This window comes from Myotis lucifugus, unplaced genomic scaffold, assembly GCF_000147115.1.
Source record: "Myotis lucifugus unplaced genomic scaffold, Myoluc2.0 scaffold_139, whole genome shotgun sequence".
Classification (NCBI taxonomy): Eukaryota; Metazoa; Chordata; class Mammalia; order Chiroptera; family Vespertilionidae; genus Myotis; species Myotis lucifugus.
In genome coordinates this window covers 2,504,076-2,519,036 of record NW_005871187.1, presented here as the reverse complement: position 1 = coordinate 2,519,036, position 14,961 = coordinate 2,504,076, and the positions used below count along the sequence as shown (strand labels likewise).

At 37.6% G+C, this 14,961-nt stretch overlaps 1 protein-coding gene across 18 annotated transcripts in view; it reads right to left on the bottom strand.

The window, feature by feature from the left end:
- The window catches only part of YAP1 (Yes associated protein 1), a 117,172-nt gene extending 104,723 nt beyond the window's left edge, over nucleotides 1–12,449 (bottom strand). For 14 of the 18 annotated variants that reach the window (XM_023758817.1, XM_023758820.1, XM_023758819.1 and 11 more), the window contains exons 1-2: nucleotides 12,168–12,449; nucleotides 10,846–10,977 (exon numbers count right to left, since the gene is read on the bottom strand). In XM_023758817.1, coding sequence (XP_023614585.1) covers nucleotides 10,846–10,977; nucleotides 12,168–12,205 — 170 coding nt within the window. In that variant the 5' untranslated portion in view covers nucleotides 12,206–12,449. The remainder of the gene's footprint in view (nucleotides 1–10,845; nucleotides 10,978–12,167) is intronic. The other 4 variants (XM_023758831.1, XM_014460776.2, XM_023758833.1 and 1 more) reach the window with 2 other exon arrangements.
- Nucleotides 12,450–14,961: the final 2,512 nt, after the last annotated feature.

The following is a 14,961-nucleotide window of genomic DNA, read 5'->3' as shown; positions in this document are numbered from 1 at the left end:
CTTAAGATACAAATGTCATCCAGGTAGGAAGATCAAAGTCTTTGTTACCAGAAATCCTTTTTGCAGCTCAGTGTTTGCCTCCCCACCTCCTCGACCCACATTCACTGAATTGAAAATGTTAATTCCATAAGCATAACTTGAGTACCATCTCTTCACCTGAACTCCCATAGTAGTCTACTCAACTGGTACCACTTCTACAACAGAATTTTTTTCCTAAATATTCCCTTCCATGGAAGAGACTTACAATGCCCTCGGTAGAACTGTTATTCATTTATATCTACACAAGTATATATTTTAAAAATAGTTCTACTTATTTGAGTTTAAGAATAACCTCAAACTTATAAAATTAACTCTAGAATACACAAGGTAATAGTATCTTTTTAGCATTAAGTTGCATTGCATTAATTTCAGGGACTGAAGGCATTAATCAGGGTGACTATCAACCAATAGACTGAAATAAATCTGCCAATAAACACATCAAGAGCTACATACATAAAACTGAACAAAGAGGACAAAATCTATCTTTACTGAGCTTATAATAGTTAGCCTCAACAGGTTCTCCAGTGAGAGACAGCAATGAAAAGGCAAAGATGACTTGAATGAATGGAGTTTTGAGACCCAATTCAATCCATCAATCCACTCCACAGTGTGGGATCAAGTGAATCCTTAAAATAATATCTGTTACATAAAACCCCAAGGTAGGTTTTTATGAAATCAAGCACATACAGTGAATTTTTAAAAAATAACTAAAAAAAAAGCAGGGAAAAAGAAACTATATCCACATCAATGCAAGTGATGAGAAAAATCACCCTGTGTTTGAGGGAGTAGAAATAGTAAGGACACTGATAGATAAAACTGCAAATTCTTATCTGTAATGTGATGGGCAATAACTGAAAACTTAAGAATAGACAGGTACACAAAGGACATGCTTTGTCTTCAAACAGAGGACAATGATAATAATTTTATATATCATTGTCTGAAAACAGTGATTATATTTTGTCACCCATAGGAGGAGATTTGTACCAGTCCTAACAGGAAAGTCTGCACACCCTCCAGCTGGGAGGGGATAAAAGTGATCCGATTACATCATCTGGAGCCCATCCAAACTACACAATTTCTGAAACATAACCTATATCAGTCTGAACATGTGTAGAGGAAAAACAGAAACATCTGTATTTTAGCCAACTCTTCCCCAGAGGTGGTGGTTGTTGTTGTTTTAATATTAAAAGTTATCCAGGTGAGCTAGGTAAATTTTAACTGTGACCCTATCGCTGGTAAGTCTTAGTTCCAGGCAGGGTCTCAGAAATCTCCATTTATTTATTTAGCTCATTCACCTTAGCAATTGACTATTTTAACACACTTCCTTACTCTATATAGTTAACTAAAATGTATGGATTTTATTCTACTCCTCCACATTATTCAACCTTTCAATGCCTTTTACAACTCCAAAGTATACTCTTTTTCAGTACCATTTAACCCTTTTCACTGATGGCCTGGGTCTGGTTTTACATTGGTCACTTAAGATTTTATGTGGTTTTAAAAAGGTTTGCTTCCTCTTTTCCAGAAAACATTTCCATATATCTGCTTTTTAACCTAATCAAGGCAGAGATTGATGAAAGTAAGTCTGAAGAAATTCAACTAGAGATCATCAACAACAAAGGGTCCTATCCTACCACATCTCAGCCACCCCTCTGGGTAAATCTATTTCAACCTAAACCTAGTTTTCATGAAATTCGTAACTACTTACATTTCCATGGTTAGGGTTAGTTTACAGGTAAAGAAAATACTCTCTCCGAAATAATATTGAATCTAAATAGTAATTGAGAAAATGTTAATTTTTTTAAAAAGTGAAAATAAAAGTAAAATTATTATGTAAAATAAAAAAAGAAAATTCTCTGTATTAATATTATACATTGAAAATGGCCTCCTGAATACAGCACAGGCTACTTTTCTGAGGTATCTATTAAAAGAGCACTTGCCAGGGAAGCAACAATCTATACTAAAGTAAGTGAAGTTATATACCTCGGGGGTTAAACTACACAGTATACCAATAATAACTTCGTCAATATAGATATGCATATTTTCCTTATCTTATCATCATAAATGTTGATGAAAACTAGACAGAAGGAAGGAGTGTAGGAAGACACATACATGCCAACTTCATAAAGCTGTTTTTCTTTAAAGTCCTACTTTTAAAAGCTATGTATACTAGAAAATGACGTACAGATTTGATTATCTCCATTATCATCTATAAGAATAGGAATTAAGTGTCCAGTCTCTCTGACTCCTCACACTATTTCAGAATCCAAACCCTCTCAACAAATTTTGTCCAATGCCCAATGCCAACTGCCCTGATGTCAAAGTATACAGATCGCCCTTAGGAAAATCTAACACATGAAGATGTAAACTAGCAAAACTGACATTAAATGGAACAAATGTACTTGAATTAACCATCTGCCTGGGAAAAGCATTTACTTAAGTATTATTTAAAAAATGATCCTGTAATATTTAAGTCAAATCATATGAAACTGTCTAGCTACTTATTTGGGACTTAGAAAACTGCAACTTTACATACCAAGTCAACCTAATAACCACAAATTGGATTTACTAGTACAAAAATTCAGTCTACATACAACTTTTAAAAACCTATTGCACACTCCCCTCCCTGGCCCAAGGAGATGGGAAATTTTATGTTTCCAAGAAATGGAGCCAGAGGCTCTGGATTCAGACACCTGGCGCAACCAACAGCAGAGATGAAGCCCCACACTCGTCAGCCCTAAAACACCAGTTTTAGTCTTAACACCCATCACCACCAATGCTCTCTAGAAAGAGGACTGCAGCCCGGCCAGCGTGGCTCAGTGGTTGAGCAATGACTTATGAACCAGGAGGTCACAGTTTGATTCCCTGTCAGGGCATATGCCCAGGTTGCGGGCTGGATCCCCAGCAGGAGGAATGTGCAGGAGACAGCCAATCAATGATGCTCTCTAGATATTTCTCTCTCTCTCTCTCCCTCCTTCTCCCTTCCTCTCTGAAGTCAATAAAAATATATTTTAAACTGGCCACTACAAGAGAACCTAACTAAGACACTGACAGGCCCCCACAACTTCAGGGCCTGGTTGGTCCCTGACATATCACTGTAGTGAAGCTCACTTGAGACACTTAAAGTAGAAAAAAATTTAAAAAGACACACCTGCTATATCCTCAGAGAAACATTTTATTACTACTTCCACAAAATAAGAACAGCATGTCATTAAAATAACAGCCCTAGCCGAAACCGGTTTGGCTCAGTGGATAGAGCGTCGGCCTGCGGACTGAAAGGTCCCAGGTTCGATTCCGGTCAAGGGCATGTGCCTGGGTTGCGGGCACATCCCCAGTGGGAGATGTGCAGGAGGCAGCTGAACGATGTTTCTCTCCCATCGATGTTTCTAACTATCTATCTCTCTCCCTTCTTCTCTGTAAAAAATCAATAAAATATATAAAAAAAATAAAATAAAATAACAGCCCTAATCTGTTTAGCTCAGTGGATAGAGCATTAACCTGTGGACCAAAGGGTCCCAGGTTCGATTCTTGTCAAGGGGACATACCTTGCTTGCAGGCTCCTCCCAGGCCCAGGCCCTGGTGGTGGTGGTGGTTGGCAGGGGGAGGCATGCAGAAGGCAACCAATCAATGTGTTTCCCTCTGTCTTTCCCTCTAAAAATCAGTGGAAAAATATACTCGGGTGAGAATTAACAAAAAACAAAACAAAAAACCCAAAACAAACGAATAAAGAACACACACAAAGGAACAATGAGCTCACAAAAGGGTCCCTGGAATTATGAATGATAATCACCTTTGGGGAGGAAGGGAGAAGTCAACTGAAAAGTTAAAAATTAAAGTTAAAATCTCCCAGAAAAAGTGTAGGAAAAAACGGAGGTAAAGATAAGAAAATAAAAAAAATTATTCTGACTGGTTATTCCAGGTAAAGAGAACAGATAAAACAGACTAGAAGAAATTACACAAGACCTAAAAAAAATATATATATTTATTTCCCAGGACCAAAGGAGAGTTAGGGCAACTACACTGCAAAATGTTAAGAGGGCCCAGCCAGCATGGCTCAGTGATTGAGCATCTACCTGAACAGGGTTGCGGGCTAGATCCCCAGGTGGGACATGCAGGAGGCAGCCAATCAATGATTCTGCCATCATCATTGATGTTTCTCATCTCTCGCTCCCTCTCCCTCCTCTCTGAAATCAATAAAAATACATTTAAAAAAAATGTTAAGAGCCACCATTCACATTGAAGAGTTTCCAAACCATGTAATCTTTACAATGAATAAAAAAAGGTACATACCAAGGCACACCATGAAATTTAAGACCACCACCCCCTGCCCAAAGATAAAGAAACAAAAAACAAAAAAACTAAAATCCCCAAAAAAGCCAAATTGGGTTTAAAGGCTCAATAAGAAAACTGGAGGCTAGAATAAAACGATGCATTGATTTTAAAACACCAAGGAAAAATAACTAAATTTAATTCTACAACCAAACTGCCTATCCAATGTTAACAGATAAAGATATTGTTAAACACGAGATCTCAATGACGTTACCTACCAATGTACCTATTTTCTCAGCAAATTCCTGTGGGATAAGCCTACTTAAGCCTTCTCTAAGAATGAGAAAAATCAAGAAAGAGAAAAGCAACAAATAGGGTAAATAGGGTAACCAACCAACAAGAGTGAAGCAGGACCTGCCAGGATGAGAGTGAAGAAAAGTCCCAGTGTGAACAACATGAACATGTTATTTTTATAATAAAAAACATACACCTTATTAAAAAGCCATAAAATCTGATACATAGGGGAGGAAAAAGAGGGAGGGAGGGCAGTTTCATTAATATAAAAAACAAAAGAATCTCCATTCATGCTTGTACATTAAAAAATCCACATTTTACCCTCATCTCCTAGATGGTAGGTAGGTTCCTTCCCAAAAGTCAACTCCATATTACAGTCACTTCTGAGTATGTGAGAAGTTAAATTTCGAACAGCTTTCTAGTCTACATTTAATTTTGTGAAAGCACATAATAGCACTCTGTAGAAAGTTGTCTTTACTCAAAACCCCAAATCAAGTAGTCTATAGTAAGTTTTCATGAATGTATCAAAAGCACATCTCTCTAAACATACTGACTGGTCAAATAAAGACCTTATTTAAAAACAAACAAAAAAACTGCTCACTTTAGGATAAGTAAGCAATTGCTAGAGGAAGGAAGGAGCTTTTAACAAAAAGAACCTTTCCCACCCCCAAATCAGGACCCAGCTGAAGATTTGATAAGTCCAGTGAAGAGATAGAGAACCACTCTAAAGTGAAGACAGATAATAGAGCTAGCCACAAAAAAGCATTGTAAATATTTGGTGGAAATAAACAGCAGTATTTTAATAGATATCCTTATTTGCATTATTTTGTTAATTTGCAACATTATTCAGAAAAATATCATTTGATGTATTCAAGATTATGATTTGGGGGGTAGGGGTGCCTGGGGAGAGGTCAATGGGGGAAAAGGAGGCATATGTAATACTATATGTAATACTTAAACTATAAAGAAAAAAGATTCTCCTCATGCTAAAAACCAAATGAGAATTAAACTACTGATCACTTTTTCTTGTCTAAAATACTAAAAGAAAGGGGGGAAAAAAAGACCTTTGTGATTTATACCAAACTTCTTTGTTTGCTTTTAGAAGGGGTCAAGCCCTACCCAACAGAAGTGTTTCCACTGTGGCAGTACTTGTTCCCAGGAAACTTGGTGCTACAGTACTTGAGCAACCAGAACCATGAAGCAATTCTTCTTCATTAAAAATAGCAATGCCCCTTTCATGGCTTGAAGTTCTGATTAATCCCAGAATCAGAAGCCCTTTTTGAAAGAACTGCATCACTTAGTAACCGTAGTTATAGAACCACATGGTTCTTTCCACAATGCTACTCAACTATTATTAAACTTTCAAGCCATAATTAATGGCTAAATTATGCTATTACTGAAGGTAGCAAATTAAGTTTGAATAATCTAAGTCTTAATAACTGATTTTTAAAGTGATTCAACTTTGATTTGCCCTGAGCCTAAACTTCACTATGCATTTTGACAGCTAAAAGGTTAGGTTTAGAGGTTACCTCTTCCCCAAAGCCTTAAGGTAAAAGGCAATTCAGAGTTATTTGCGTATCAGCATTACTATTTTAGGATGCCAATTTGCATTATTTTTTCTAACTATAAAGTAAAATTTATTTTTCCACATTACTAGTGAGGACTGATCTCCGGATAGCAATAACATTTTTTTAAGGTTTCAATTATTCAAAAACTACTTAGGTTTTTTCCTTAAGAGTTAACATAAGACTTTGAAGGGGGGATATTTTTTTGAAAGTTATTTTTAAAAGAAAATTAGCCTACCATCTTGTAGCCCATTGAGAGTTTGCTGCATTTAAACATCTAGCTTGTTAACTAAACATCTTTTTTAGTTCACACTCAAAATACTCATTATTTTCCCCAGGAAATACATTAATCTCCATGTTCTATTTACTCTGTCACATCCACTATCTTCCAACTGTTTTTCTTCTGCCACTGTATTCAACAGTTCCTCCAGCGTTTTTCTGCCTAAATCATTGTGGCACTGCGGCCATTCTTCCCTGAGATGCCCACCCACTGAGCAGAAGCCAGCATTTTTTCTTAGAGCTGAGGGCATACTTTCATCTTCTCTCCCCACTCAACCTCAGCAGCAAGACAAACAGGCAGAGGCTGGCCCTCCCCTCAGATAGGGAAATATTCTGTGATTATAATTTGAATTGGTGTGGGTTTTCTTGCAGCTTAATCAACATTTAATGGCAATATTACAAGCTTTTCACTTTTAAAAGGAAATCATATCAAGTTAACTTGATATAGCAAGAAACAAAACCAACACCCCCCCCAAAATAACTTTATTCTTTATGAAACTGTTCCTTTTAAAAACATCTAATCTTTATTGTAAGTAACAATACACATTGCATTTGTGTATAGTCTTCTGCAGGGTAAGTGTTTGGGAGAAGCATAGATCAAATTATAACAAGAAACAATTTAATTCATCTTTAATTGATACATTTCTAAGGTAGCTTTAATTAAAGCAGTGGAGCATTAACTTCTGAAATAACATAAAGAATCAAAGCATTTATAGTGATCAATAACATCTGTAAGGCAAGTTCACTTAATGTTGTAAACTGGCTAATTTATATTGCTGTGCAATGTTGAAAATCTCTGAACAAAATACTCTTGGATCAAGATACTCAATATAACTTTTAATCAGATCACAGCCACATGAAACCTTGAGTCTTCAAAGTATGAAAACAATGGCCAGTACTCAGAAAGTGATAAATAATAGAAATGAAACAAAATGATCTTTTAAAAATTAGAACATTACTAAAACAATGCAAATTTACAAACTTTTAAAATCACTGCATCGGATTTCTTAAATCAAAGTATGAAATCCTATATGGTACATTATATACAAGAAGTTCTTTGTACATGGTAATAGTTACAAGGTATCAGGTTCAATAAAATAAATCTGAGGAAAACATTCCTTGTAACCAGAGATATTACAGAATACTAATTCAGGAAGTTATTCAGCAGCTTATAAAGAAATAGGAAGTTGTTGACCAACTACTTGAAGAACTATTTCCTGTAGGAAAACTGTAAGACAGCTGAAGAAGGCAATACTTTTCAGAGTAATAAAGAGAAATGATTTTTAAAAAATAAAAGCTCAACTTTGAAGAACTTAGTTTTAAACAGTAAATTCAGTAGAACAAATATTATACATAATATACAGGCTAAGCTTTTTCTACATACTTCACAATCATACAAGAGCTTAAATATGTATCATTGATAAATGTAGGTAGAATCACCATAATTCACTTTATCACTTGTCAAGCTAAGGCACAAGTCTTTTCCAGAAGATCTCATTAACCTAGGAAGAGCTTTAAAAATCCCAATGGCTGCCTGTCTATAATCCTTCTCCCGTAATTACTCTGCCTTGAAACAAGAAGATGGGCCAATTGACTTCAAAGTCATTCATCTGTGGTTTACAAGGCAACAATTAGTTGCTTCCAAAGTCAACATTTATAAATTTTCAAACAAATTACATCACCTTCTAAGTTTGGACCTTTTATGATCAGATTTCTTCATGACAAGTATAAATCTCGATAAAGCATATACAGTGGGGCCTTGACTACGAGTTTAATTCATTCCGAGACTGCGCTCGTTAAGGAGCTCGTTAACTCAAATTAATCAACTCAATGCAAAAAATCAGCGGAGAGACAGCTGGCATCTCAAAAAACTCGTTAGTCGGGACACTCGTAAGTCAAGGCCCCACTGTACTTGGTGTTTTTTTTTAAATCTTCACCTGAGGATATTTTTCCATTGAGTTTTAGAGACAATGAAAGAGAGAGGGAAAGACAGAGGAAATATCGATGTGAGAGAAACATCAATTGGTTGCTTCTTGTACACATGCACCCTGACCAGAGCCTGGGCTGGGGAGGAGCCTGCAACTAAGGCCCTTGACTGGAATCGAACCCGGGACCTTTCGGTTGGCAGGCCGATGCTCAATCCACTGAACCAAACAGGCTAGGACTAAATTATATACTTGTAAGTGAAAAGTTTCCAACCTAAAAATATATTAAGATATAATTTTTCACTAGTTGTAAAATATGCAACTAATTTAAGTTGGGTGACATTTAGCTGGCGACAAGAATTTTCTTTAGCCACAAAAGGAAAATATATGAGTATGGATTGCAAAGAGAGCCTGACTTTGAAACATCAAGACTCGGATAAAAATGAACTTTGACAGAAGCAACTTGGCTCCAAAAGCTTCATTCATTATCATCTTTGACTCATAGGACAGATATTAATCATTTACCTGTGCAGTACACAAAAATAAGTTATGACAACTCAAAGAGACAATAATTTCATGGAAGTAGCTAACAACTGCATGTGAACTAATCTTTTCGTAACTTTTCTCCAAATTTCATATTGTTCATAAAGCAGACAATCTTTAGAATAATACCCATCTTCCACATCCAATTTTTAGGGGCCCTCTCAAGAATTCCTGACAGGTACCAGCTAACCCATGATTTTGCCTGCTTTTACTGACCAAGATCTCTCTCTCTCAGGGAAAACCTTCTATTTCTGAAAGGAATGATATGAGAAAATTATTCAACTGAGTCAAAAATCCTAATATTTCTTAACATATAATAAGCCTAATTTTACTTCCACATGAGTCCCTCAAAAATATTTCCCTGCCCCATTTTTTTTTTAATTGAGGTATACATACCTCATTACATACAACATTATTCAGTTGTACAACATGATTCGGCATCTATATATATAAAAGCCTAAGCGACCATCCGACTGTTTGACCTGTAGCTATGACGCGCAATGACCACCAGGGGGCAGACGCTCAATGCAGGAGATGCTGAGCTGCGGTGACTTGGCAGCTGCAGTTCTCGGGTGACGCACCTGGAACCAGAGAGGAGAAAGCCCAATTCCAGGGTACTACACCCAAGAACCGCCCCGGAGAGCTGGTTTCAGCCTGATCCCTGCAGGCCAGGCTGAGGGACCCCACCGGAGCACAAATCCGTGCAATGGGCCTCTAGTTTTTATATATATATTTTGATCTTTTTTTTTTTTTTAATATATTTTATTGATTTTTTTTTTACAGAGAGGAAGGGAGAGAGATAGAGAGTTAGAAACATCGAGAGAGAAACATCGATCAGCTGCCTCCTGCACATCTCCCACTGGGGATGTGCCCGCAACCCAGGCACATGCCCTTGACCGGAACCGAACCTGGGACCTTTCAGTCCGCAAGCCGACGCTCTATCCACTGAGCCAAACCGGTTTCGGCATATATTTTGATCTTTTAAATATATATGTATATTGCAAAATGATCACCACTATAGTTAACATCTGTCACCATACATAGTTACAGAATTTTTTAAAAATATATTTTTATTTATTTCAAAGAGTGAGGAAGAGGGAGAGAGAAACATCAATGATGAGAGAGAGAATCACTGACTGGCTCCCTCTGCACACCCCCACTGGGGATCGCAACCTGGGCTTGTGCCCTTGACTAGAATCGAACCTGGGACCCTTCAGTCTGTAGGCCCACACTCTATTCATTGAGCCAAACTGGCCAGGGCCAGATTTTTTTTTTTAACTTTTAAGATTTACTCACTTAGCAACTTTCAAATAATGAAATTCAAAAATTTTGAAGAACAATCATGTTTTCTCTCTTTTTCACAGGTGTTTTTTTTTCTTTCCCAGGTGAGCTTCTCTCCACTCCTGCAACCATTACTCTTATGGCATAATTTTCCTATTACTTGGCCTGGTGTAGCCTCCCTGCGGGCCCGCTGGAGTGGGGTGCTCAGAGTGATGTGGTATGTGTACATACTCTTCATTAATCCATCTTTATCAAATATCTTTAAGAGAAACACTTCTCATAGGAAGAACCATTGGAGGCTTTAAAAAATAAAATTATAGGACATTTATTTCTGTTCAAAACAAAAGGATTACTCAAAATGAAAATATAGGCAGATGTCACCAATAAGCAATTATTACAAAATACAAAAGACTAAGGAGAGCATAAACGTTGCTCTTTAACCTTATACTTTCAGCGACAGAATCAACCAAAGAAAGAAGGTAAGCAGGCTATGAAGCTGTTTAAAAATCTCCCCAGGTCAGCATGTGACCCAGCAGGGAGAGGTTCGAAAAAGTACAGCCTTTCTTTTTCCGCCTAACAACCTGGTTTGTTTCCACTCCTTTTCCCTTAAAGACACATCCTCACAGCTAGCAGCTCTTTCAATCATTTACTTTGGACGCCTGCTTGAGAAGAAATGATCTTGCTCATGCAGATGAGTTTGCCAGACTTGTGTGTACTTTCCAGTCTCAGGCCCCTTATTGTTCTGGTTGAAACTTGACCCTTTGAAATGGATACCAGGACATCAGAAAACGAATTAAAAGAAGAAAAAAGTTGCAGTAAAGGGAACAAAAACTGTAGAGACTTTTCAAGATCAAACTTTTTCCTCTGCTCATCCCCTAAATAAGCCTGTCTCTCACAAAAACTGTATCTTACGTTACAAAGTAACATCCTACCCTGAGAGTCAATTAATATAAAATACTAAGACGCACACAGTAAAACAGTATCATTAATTGTATTATCTAATCTAATAAATATATGTTACACTTGCCGTAGGAGTAGATTGCCAAGACAGATCTCAATCAAAACAGTTTTTCACTCTATTATCTCAACCTGATTAAATAGTACTAAGTAAACTACTTTTTTAAAACAACAATTTCAGTCTGTAATAATTACTTTTAGAAAACATTTTGTACACACTTAAACAAGCCAAGCCAAACAAAAATATTAAGGTCTTATCTATAATTTCAAAGCGAGAGGGGATAAAATTTTATTTTGATCTTTTCAGCTTTGATGAAATTTTACCATTTTGTTAAGCACAGAAAGTCTGATAAAAATAAATAACCTAATGGCCTTGTTTTTACTTTTCCAAAGGAGGGATTCAATTTTGAAGACCTGCTAGTAAGTTTGCCACTAAGAGGTTGTATATTAAACCTAAAAATTCTGTTTCTCTTTATATTTGGGGGGAGTGGGGGGAGTCCTGATAAATCACATCAAACTGCAGCTACATGGTTTGTTATTTCACAATCTAAGATGCTGTAAAATTATACTCCCAAAGAAGTCCTACTATTTTGTAATTCTTCTTTACCAGTAAAATGTTTATTTAAAAAGATATTAGTACTATACATATTTCGTAAGACTATGTCGGCCCTATCATTCTCACAATTTGAATTTTCTCATGGTATTCTTTCAGTTTTAAGCTAGATTAATCAATAGGTCTGGCACAAACTCAAAATGAGAATACCCTAATTGCCATATGAGATTATTAAAAGGCTCTGAAACAAGAATCAATCAAGCTTTCCAAATTCACCCAAGCTAAAGAAGGTATTTAGATAATACCAAACTGGGAGAAAATAATTACGGAAGATTAACTGAACTTGACAGAAATATTAAGTAAAATAAAAAATAAATGGCATTTTAATTCGATACCATTGTAACTGTGTTTTCCAAAATACATTTTCCTTAGAAAACTATCCCCCTCCATATTTTCACTTACTTTAAGAAGTATCTCTGACCAGAAGATGTCTTCGCCATCTCCCAGCCTGCTGGCAGAGGTACATCGTCAGGTATTTCAAAAGAAGACTGTCGAAGGTGCTGAGCAGTGGGGGTAGCTGCTGGGCCAGAGACCACTCCTGTGGGGGTCAGTGTCCCAGGGGACACAGCTCCCAGCTGCAGTGAGGCTGGAGAGGAATGAGCTCGAACGTGCTGTGGAGTCAGGGCTCCTGCAGTGCCTGCATCAGTACTGGCCTATAGGAATATTAAAATGAAAATTTAAAAATTGTTTTTAAGTAGTCCCTTTAAATTTCCTAGATAGACTTTCATTGCAACCGAATATCTAAGTACCAAAGGCAAATTTCAACATTTAATATGTGACAGAGAGAAATACAGGTATGCAGATGGGTATTTTTAAAGGTTTTATGTAATTGTAATATGTACTTTTACAAACATTTATAATTTTATTGATGAGCAATCCATTTAAGTGAATTTTCTACCTACTACACATTTGATGTGCTTTCTACATATTTTAAAGACAAATAGTACAGAATGAATGAAACAGCCCTAAAATAATAAATTTTGAATTTTAAAACCTAATTTCTATAAGGTCAATGAAGTATGGGTGCTTTCCCAAGTTTTAAAATGTTCCAGGTATAAATGTAAGCCAAGGAACATAACTGCAATTTTTTCACTAGCTAATATTTAAGTACGTAGTTAATTTTTTTTCTAAGCTAAGCCCTAAACACATGACAACTGTCATTTTTTTCCTCATCATGGACAAATGCCATCAGTAAAACAACCATCACAAGTTATATAACTTTTAATGAATGCAAAAGATTTAGAACTAGCCAAATGTTCTTAAAAGCCACCTAACGAATGAAAATCCAACTATATTATTTGTACCTAGATAATAAAGATGTCAACAGTTCAATTACAACATAACTTAAGAACTTACACATACATATACATATGAATAAATTTACATCCAATAGTTTGTGGATATTATTTACAACCCATACACTATTCATAATTCAGTTATTTAAATTCCATTATTAGAATTAGGGACTGATTACCAGAAAGTTAGAATTTCCTAGATTCATATATGCAAGGAAGGGAGATTGGAAGCAATCAGAGGCATTTATGCCTTAAAGTCATGTACATTTCTGAGTTTCCAATCAGAATATATTTGAATTAGGAAATCATCAGCAAAAATAAGTCAAACTTACAGATGCACATCGCTTAAGAAACTTATTAAAAACAAATCTATATTAGACAGTCAGTAGTATAAACCAATAAACTGCTGGATATAAATTCTTGTGCAATTAGACTTGCAGCGGTTCTCAACCTGTGGGTCGCGACCCCTTTGGCGGTCGAACGACCCTTTTACAGGGGTCGCCTAAGGCCATCCTGCATATCAGATATTTACATTACGATTCATAACAGTAGCAACATTACAGTTATGAAGTAGCAACGAAAATAATTTTATGGTTGGGTCACAACATGAGGAACTGTATTTAAAGGGCCAGAAGGTTGAGAACCACTGATAGAGTATACTTTTTAGCTGCAATTATGTGGGGGCATATAGGTGCCACAAAATGGGGAATTCAATCTCCTATGTGTATTATGCTTTCAAAACATATTAACTAGCAGCATAGCCCTGTCGTTTGTAGAGTGCAATGCCAACACACATTGACCCATGAGTCCAGAAACCCACTTCCAGGAGTAAAAGAAAAAGGCATAAAGTCTACTTCTGACAAATTGAAGTATTTAAGCAAACGGCTAAATTGTTTTTCCTTTCTCCTTCTTAACCCAGGTTTTTGCCAGCAGGTTAAGTGAGTTTTTCTGAATTCCAAAATCCCTTGGTCTGAGGCAGGAGAACACACAACAGGCTTGCAAAAAGGTGGGGGAATGGGAATGGGAATGGGGCTTGATAACTCTTCTTCTTCTCACTCAAGTTACAGCCCAAGTGGACTAACGACATCGCAGAATTTGGAAAACCAATCAACTTTTGGGCAAAGTTCCTAAGCTGAAATTTAGCCTGAAGCAAGTTCTTTTTTAAGATGAAGAAACAAAGGAAAAACCTACACTCAACCACTCCACGGGGACCTATGGGGATGTGAGCGCTTTCCTAATAGTTTCACTTCAGCGCCGCATCCAGTGGACCAAGTAATCGAACGCCTGCTGTGTGCGCCACAGTCACGCTCACGTCCTCAGTGAGAAACGAAAAGGCAATGGCGAGCCTCGGATTAGTCATCGCTTCCCCAACAGTAACTTTTAATCACAGCTGAACCAGGCAGGCAGGACTCGGCCGATGAGTCAACCTGCCCTGTGTTCTCCGAGGCACCGGAATGCGCGGCGCGGGGCCCGCGCAACGTGCAGATGCGGCTCATTCCACCGCATTTCGGTGAATCACCGCAAATCACGGTCTACAACCGGGACACCCGCACGTGAGCCTTCCAGGTTCGAGGAGAGAGAGCCCGCCCGCCCGCCCGCGTTCCAGGGAACAAGGGGAGGCGAGCGAGGGGCCAAGGCACCAACTCCATAAACAACTTCCAGGAAAGTCTGGATCCTGTGATCAGAAAGGGCCGGGGCTGCGAGGACAAGAAACGCTCTCGGGAGCGGGAGGGGGAGGGACAGCCCGAAACGAGGGGACTTGGTTCCACCCCTCCCCAACCCCCCCACCCCCCGCCCCGCGCGCCCCTAATCAACCCTGGGAAACAAGAGAAACAATTATCTGACTCCCCCGGGAAGTCGGGATGGGAACTGGGGGTTCTCCTAGGACAGGGGGCTTCGGG